Below are 8396 nucleotides of genomic sequence, written 5' to 3'. Positions count from 1 at the left end.
AGCGTGGCCGTTGCCAGTACCGCCTGACTGGCTCCTGTAGGATTTTCGAGCGAGATCGTTGCCAGTGCCCCTGGACTGGCTTGTGCGGGTGGCACATAAAAGACACCATTTCGAGCGTGGCCGTTTTCGTGCGGGTGACACGTAAAAGCACCCACTACACTCTCTGAGTGGTTGGCGTTAGGAAGGGCATCCAGCTGTAGAAACTCTGCCAAATCAGACTGGAGCCTGGTGTTGCCATCCGGTTTCACCAGTCCTCAGTCAAATCGTCCAACCCATGCTAGCATGGAAAGCGGACGTTAAACGATGATGATGATGTATATAACTTCAATACGGAGCAAATAATTCGAGAGAAAATATTTGCAAAGATATTATTGACTCTATTATTATCTAGTGTAACAATTAAAAATGATAATAACAGAATCAATAGTATAGGTGATTGCAGGCCGAAAAAGCATTGAAGTCTGCATTGCTGTAATTTATCATCAGTTTTTTTGGCAATTTAAATAAGAGTTTTGACTGTTATTTCCAGCAGGTAGACATACTTAGTATGTCTTTTGATTAATTTTAATCCTTCAGCTATTTGATGCTTTTTGGGCCTGCAATCGCCTATATCAGTGGTTCCCAAAGTGGGTGATAATGCATCCCCCTAGGGGTGGGGGGAATTTTCAAGAGAGTGTTGAAGAAAAGTGGGGTGATAATGGAGTAGCGATTCATGCAAAAATTGGGGCTATAATGGGGTGGCGATTCATATAAAAACAAAATAATAGGTTCATAAGGTTAAGTTTTATTTGTGAAAAACAGTTGCTTTGAATCTGCTTCAGATTCAGATTGTGATGGTTAGTTGGGGTGGGGGCGCTAGGAATGTGGCCTGGGTGTCAAGGAGGTGGCAGCCCAAAAAGATTTGGGAACCACTGGCCTATATCATTGATTCTGTTATTATCGTCTTTAATTGTTACCCTAGATAATAATAGTCAATAATATCTTTGCAAATATTTTCTCCTGGATTATTTGCTCTGCATTGAAATTATTTTCACACTGGTGGGTGCCATGTTTTGGCGCAAAACCAATCAGTTGCAGCACAGACTCCAACGTGACAGGTCGTGGCTTTCCATCATGGTAACGCGTGCTGAGGAAGATGAGGCTATAATGCCAGTCTAGAAACCGATCCACATGAGTCCAACTATTTGAATGTATGTTGAGAGATTGTCCTAGCCCGTCTGTCCGCAAACGGTTCATTTCTGTAATTTATCATCAGTTTTTTTTGGTGATTTAAATAAGAGTTTTGACTGTTATTTCCGGCAGGTAGACATACTTAGTATGTCCTTTGATTAATGTTAAAACATATGTATATATACATGTGTGTGTGTGTGTGTGTGTGTGTGTGTGTGTGCATGTGTGCATGCGCACATATATATATGTGTCCTCCTCAATGGGCTTCTCAATAGGACACTTTCAGGACCAATTTCAGCAGAAAGCAGTGTCAAACAGAGTGACATAATAGCACCTACTCTGTTCTTCCCTGCATTTGGATTCAATATTCATATGAAGAAGTCAGGGAAGCATATGTGGAGCCTGACATCTTCATGGGAGGTAAAAGACATAAAGCAGTGGACAACATTGTGTATCTTGGAAGTACACTTAATAGAGTTGGTACCCTTGGTGCCAAAACAAATCATACAACTGCAAAAGTTAGTGCTGTTTTGAGGAAACTCAAAAATTGAGCCTGTGTTCTTACATTCCTGGTATTTGAGTATGAAACATAGACAACCTACAAGCATCATATCAAGCAACTGGAGAAGTTTCATCAACGTTATACCTGACACACCTTGTACATCAGGTAGCACTAGTACTGACAAAAGAAGAATTTTGAACCAGATCTGTTGGGCTGAATGAATGAATGGGAATGACATTTTTGAGTCAATTAATTAGGAATGAAAGATAGAAAACTCTGCTCTTTAACATAGATACTTACCAGCGAGTCCATATGATGTTGCATTAGCAAGAGTGACTGCTTCATCTTCTGTTTCAAATCTGCAATTATCAAAATATGAAAATATTTTTCTTATTGTTTTCTCATTTTTTAGACCTTTATTTACACAACCTCATTTTTATCTAAGTCTGTTACCTGGACCAGGAGTTCACAGTCAGGAAGATACTTAATTCTAAATGCTCTATTCACCTTGTTAATTTTCCAAACCTTTTGATTAACTACGATAAAGCGGAACATCTGACATTTGCTTTCTATAGAATCCAGAGACATACCATTTTGAGCTCTGAGAATTCAAAAAGAAACTAATAAGTTTGGTTTTTGAAATAAATTTAGAAACTTTGTTTAAATTATTTCATGTACTTTTCATAATTGCTTGCCATTCAATGTGCAAGTTAACACAGTTCTAACTCAGGTAAGTGCAAGCAAGTCACCTTTAACCCTTTAGTGTTTAAACCGGCCATATCTGGCCCAAATATTCTACATGTTTTATATTTGAACTAGCCATATCATCTAGCCTCTCACACCTAACCTACATTGACATTCTAAAAATAAATAATCGCATCATTGAAGCCTCAAAGCTATGAGATAATGCGTGATTAAGTCAAGACAATTTGAGTGAAAAAGCATTACATTTAATAGAGTAACCTGAACATCAAAGGGTTAAACATATTTCAGATATATTTCAGCTGGAAGGAGCTTGCATCATATCTAGTTTAGTAGTTTAGTAGTGTTTATCATATCTAGTTTAGTAGTGTTATTGAACATGAAATGTTACTGTCATTTCCCATTTAAATAAAGACTTACTGTTAGTAGAATCGTCCACACATAGGTAGTTTGATATTTGTTCATAGGAATCTACCAGATAAAATTTAAATGTAATCTTTTAGTTCCTTGATGCTCTGCGTAATAATGTTTTACATTATCAAAACAGGACAATTTGAAATGGAAAAGTTTGATATAAGATGCTTTGCATTAAGATGTGGTGGTGTCATTTTCAAACTGAATACTTCCATCAATTTGATAATGTTGATGATGTATTTTACACATTGTAAAAAATTATGTAGTGTTTATTGTGTCAAGGTAATGAAAACTACCAGAATGATTCAAGATTACCCTAATAATCCATGCACTCCACGTCATTTATTTTTATAGTCGATATTTCCCTCATTTATCATATGTAAATGAAGATGCCTTGCATTCAAAAAGAGACATCAACAACATAGTACGAATATACATACTACCACCACCAAACTCATTAACGCTTTATTCCATTAAGTTATATACCCATCCACAAGACATTGGCTATAACTAACTAACACATTACAAACCACTGAGACAACCAGCAAGAAACAGCAGCTATATTTCTTTTAAATCATATCTATCTTGAAAGATAAAGAATACGTTGGATAATGGGAGACTGGATGTACACTGTCAATGCAAAAAAGAAGAATTTGTCATAATTTGAACACTTTTGATCATAGACCTGCATGATCAGATCAACAGCAACCACACTACTCAAGATCTTACATAAACTATACATGTCTTCAAGCAATTCCACTGCACGCACGCACACACTCATAAACCATACATATTACTGCTTACACCAGCAAGGATTTTAACTCTATTCCCTGCTACTCATTTATATACTAAATACCAAAAACCTTCTTAAGAAAACACATGAACAGGCTAGCAAATGATCTCTTATATTAGCAAGTTTACATAATATACACCAACACATTTAGAATTTGCGATTTCTTAAATAGTTTGTTACAACTATCCATGTTCTCCCCACTCTTTTTAATGTGTGCCTATGCAACCATTCATCACTTCCATTAAACATACATGCAAACTTATATAGCACCACCTGGTAAAGTCTTTTAGTCATATATAGGGCACCATGGCCCACTCTAGCAAAGAGTTATTATTGTTGGAGACATATCCAGATGTAGGCATTTGGTCTGGGATTTTTTGAAGAAATTTGTCCAGTGAACTTTTGAATTTTATGAGATCTATTTCCGTTTTGACATATTTTGTTATGGCATTAAAGAGAGCTGGACCGGTTGAGGTAAAGTAGTTGTGACATAATGTTGTTATGTGTCCTGAGTTTGATTTTTGTAGTGGGTGGATGTGGATAGCATGGGGGCCAAGTTTTGGATGGATTTTAAAATTGATGCCAACATCATTTGTGCAATATTGACGGAATATTTTCCACATTACACAAATGATATAGCACTCCCGGTGGTGTTAGAGAGAGTAGAGATTGAGTTTCTTTAATTGATCCCAATAGTCAATGGCTCTCATGCTGTCTATCTTTCTTGTTGTTGCCCTCTGGAGTGCTTCCACTTTCATAATGAGTTTCTTTCTATGGAGAGACCACAGTGGGCAACACTATTCAAGGTGGGGTCAGGCAAAAGTAGGGTAGAGAAGGATGATGGTGTAGGCATCTCTAGACCAGAAAATTCTAAGAATCCAAGAGCACATCTTGCGGACCAAGTAAGCCTTACTGTATACATGGGAACTCCAGCTTAGAATGTTATCAACAATTACTCCAAGGTTTCTGGTGTTGATGGATGACACTAGGGAGTCATCTGAGGGAAAAGCATACGGTAATTTCAGAGTATCCTCTTTTCCAAAGTAGATCAAATCAAACTTATCTTCATTTAGAAGCATATTGTTTTTTTCTGCTCTTTGGACAACAGCAAACAGATCTGACTGAAGGTATGTTCGGTCTCCCATACCATTTATGGCTTTCTGGAGTTTGGAATCATCTGCAAAGATTTTCAATGTAGAATGTCTGATGACATCTACTATGTCATTGATGTAGATAATGAAGAGAAGTGGGCCCAACACCGTACCTTAAGGGACACCACTACTGACATTGGCTGAGCTGGATCGTATTCGCTCAAACACAACATGTTGGATTTTGTTCATCAGGAAACACTTTATCCACTGCAGCAGCTTTCCATGGACTCCAATGTTGGACAGTTTCTTCAGCAGGATTTTGCGGTCCACTCAGTCAAATGCCTTGCTGAAATCAAGGTATATGACATCAGTGTTGGAGCCTTCTCCCAAAGCTTTTAAAATGTCATCAAAATGGTACAGAAGCTGCAACAGGCAGTCCCTGCCATCATAGAAACCATGCTGGTTGGGACTCAGCAGATTGTTGTCTTCGAGGAAGTGAGTTATTCACGATCTCATCACCCTCTCAAATACTTTAATGATATGAGAGGTGAGTGATATGGGATGGTAGTTCACTGTAAGAGATTTATTTCCCTTTTTGAAGACTGGAACGACAGACTGGGAAAGAGAATAATCGGGAATGTAGCCAGCATCAAGTGAGTTTCTCCAGAGCTCAGCAAGAGGGGGTGCAATTTGATGCCGACACATCTTCAGGACAGTGGCTGGGAACTTATCAGGACCTACTGCCAAGTTGTGCTTGATCTTATTAATTTCTGTTAGGATATCAGGAGCACCAAAAGTTATGTCAGATATGGTTAGTTGAGGGTTTGCATCACTGATACTAGCCAAATCAACTGCATTAGCATTACTGAAAACAGAGCAGAATTGTCTCTGCAGTATCTTGCACATGGATTTTGCATCATCATGTAGAGTGCTGTTCTCATCAACCAGGGGACCAACAGTGGAAACAGTGTCTTTATGGTTCTTGGGAATCCATATAAGATTTTCATGTTAAAATTTATCTGCAATGAATTGGTTATACTTCTACAATACACAAAATATTTTTACAATTTCTTTTATACAATACCTAATAATTTTTAATTACAAAAATATATCATTTTTTTAAACATCAAATGGCTAGGAGGGTCCACCTGAGTAAAACAGAAATCTAAAGGGTCCACAGGTAAAAAGTGGTTGAGAAACACAGAGTTAGATGGATAGATTAGTTGAATAGGTAGATAGAAAGATGGTAAAGATGAACAGACAGATGGTAGTAAATTATTCAACTTACTTGATTACAGGTGCCAATGGTCCAAAAATTTCTTCATTGGCGCAACGCATATCAGTTGTTACTTCAGATAATAGGGTGGGTTCAAAAAAATTTTTCCCAATTGGGAGTTTTTCACCTCCAAAAACCTTTCTGGCACCTTTTGACAAGGCATCTTTGACAAGAGAGTCAACCTAATTTACAAAAAAGTTAAATCAATATTTAAAGATGCATCGACTGTAAATCAACAACAAATCCATAAAATATTATTTCAGAACATGTTAACTATATTGTCAATACTAACAAAAGCATGCAGTATAGCACATTTCTACAATTCACAATTTCATACCATAACACACGGTTTATGAGTGGGTGCTGAAAAGTTCCTGGCTTTAAGGGCATCATGAAAGGGTAGAGTTGTTACAATTACAAGGGAGGTAGGACAACTATTTAGAAGATCTGCAAAAATCATGATAGTATACAATATATCTTTCTCTTTTTTGCAGATTTAACACATGATTGCAGCTCCTACAGTGGATTTTGGTAAAATTGAAGCATGGCAGTCATGAAGTTCCTCTTTTTGCATGGCAAAGGAGCAGTGGAAATCCATGGTGAGTTTAAAGAATCTTGAAGGATGGATGCCCATCTTATTCCACAGTGAAAATTTGGGCATCAAGGCTTCAGACTGGTCATTTTGAGGTCACAGATGAACCCCAGTCAGGACAGCCAACTTCCACAACCACTGAGGACAAAGCCAATGCTGTGACATCAAAATTCTTGAGGAGCACCGGATTTCAGCTAAAGTCACAGCTGAGACTCTGGGAATTTCCTGCAAAAGAGTTGACCACATTAACCACAATATTCTGGACATGAGAAAGCTTTCCATAAAATGGGTGCTGAAATACCTGAACACATCTCAGCAGTGCAATAGAGTGATGACACTAGTGGTTATTTTGAACTGGTTTGCAGTGGAAGAGGCTGATTTTATGGCTAGTTTAGTCACCACAAATGAAACTTGGCTCCATTTTTATGATCCCCACACCAAGTACCAATCAATAGAATGTCATCACAGTGGTTCACTGTGTCCCAAGAAATTTCAGGCCCAGAAGTCAGCTGAAAAGATTCTGGCTTTGGTATTTTGGGACAAAGATGGAGTATTCCTCATAATATACCTGCCAAAGGGTTGCACCATCAATGCAGAATACTACATGTCTCTGATGGACAAACCACATGAAGCTTTGAAGCAGAAACATCATGGAAAGCTGAGCCATGGTGTCCTGTTTTTGTAGGACAATGCACCAGCACACACAGCACATAAAACTCTATTGAAAATATGACTTTGGCTTCAAATTGGTAAGCCACCCACTTTACTCTCCTGACTTGGGCCCCTTCCGACTATCACCTCATTCCACTACTGAAGAAAAATCTCAAGGGAATGAAATTTCACTCCAATTTGGAAGTAATTATTGCTACAGAAGCCTAGTTGGAGGCCCAACCTTCTGGGTTCTTTTACAGGGCTTAGAAAAACTGAAGGGTTGCTGCAACAAGTGTGTGAATCTGAGAGGGGAATATGTTAACTAAAATCATAATTAACACTTTAACCACATCATGCACCATATACGGTACACGGGTAACTGTCCCAACCTGCATTGTGTACCACTATTGGTACACAGTATAAATTTAAAAAAATTTTTTAAACTGATATTTTAATGAACTCAGTCATTATTATACATGATTTATGTTTTAGAAATGAAGGATAATAACTAGATTTTGCAAATTTATAACATATATTCCTGTTTCATTATCAAAACTTATCAATAATAATAAAGTAAAATAAGTAATAAGAAAAAGCAACTGAAGCTATGCAAGTTACAACAAGATGCTGGTGAGACTTAATGGCTAAACTCAGAGATGTGCTTAAAGTGTTAACTAATCCTCTTGTATTTTCTTTTACTTAAAGCCAAGAACTTTTCAGCACCCCTTCATACTTCAAATACCCTTGAATAGGATATTCTAGCTAGTTTTCTTTTCTTTCCAATAGCATTTCCTCTGATATATTTTTCTGTTTACTTGTTTCAATCATTAGACTGCAGCCATGCTGCGACACTGCCTTAGAGAATGTTTTTTTCCTTTTTAGTCACATGAATCAACCCCAGTACTTATGCTTTTAAATCTTGGTACTTATTCTATCAGTCTCTTTTGCTGAACCACTAAGTTATGAGACATAAATACACCAGCACCAATTGTCAAGTGGTGGTGAGGGACAAAAACCTGTGCACACACATATGTGCAATGGGTTTCTTTCAGTTTCCATCTGCCAAATCCACTCACAAGATTTGGTCAGCCTGAGTAAAAGACACTTGGCCATCGTGCCATGCAGTAGGACTAAACCCAGACACATGTGGTTGGGAAGCAAGCTTCTTGCCACACAGCCATGCCTGCATCTATATATATATATAT

General features: G+C 37.7%; 1 protein-coding gene and 1 long non-coding RNA gene across 4 annotated transcripts in view; one reads left to right on the top strand and one right to left on the bottom strand.

Annotated features, from left to right (window-relative positions):
- Nucleotides 1-7716, top strand: part of LOC106879958 (uncharacterized) — a 12028-nt gene extending 4312 nt beyond the window's left edge. Inside the window, exon 2 of the long non-coding RNA XR_001410685.2 lies at nucleotides 6443-7716. This is a non-coding gene — a long non-coding RNA (uncharacterized LOC106879958). The remainder of the gene's footprint in view (nucleotides 1-6442) is intronic.
- Nucleotides 1-8396, bottom strand: part of LOC106879957 (succinate-semialdehyde dehydrogenase, mitochondrial) — a 62243-nt gene that overhangs the window by 9209 nt on the left and 44638 nt on the right. For all 3 annotated transcript variants that reach the window (XM_052966515.1, XM_052966516.1, XM_014929717.2), the window contains 2 exons: nucleotides 5961-6130; nucleotides 1973-2031 (listed from right to left, as the gene is read on the bottom strand). In XM_052966515.1, coding sequence (XP_052822475.1) covers nucleotides 1973-2031; nucleotides 5961-6130 — 229 coding nt within the window. The remainder of the gene's footprint in view (nucleotides 1-1972; nucleotides 2032-5960; nucleotides 6131-8396) is intronic.

Source organism: Octopus bimaculoides, chromosome 3 (assembly GCF_001194135.2).
Source record: "Octopus bimaculoides isolate UCB-OBI-ISO-001 chromosome 3, ASM119413v2, whole genome shotgun sequence".
Lineage (NCBI taxonomy): Eukaryota > Metazoa > Mollusca > Cephalopoda > Octopoda > Octopodidae > Octopus > Octopus bimaculoides.
The sequence above is the reverse complement of the archived record's forward strand: the minus strand, read 5'-3'. Positions and strand labels throughout refer to the sequence as shown.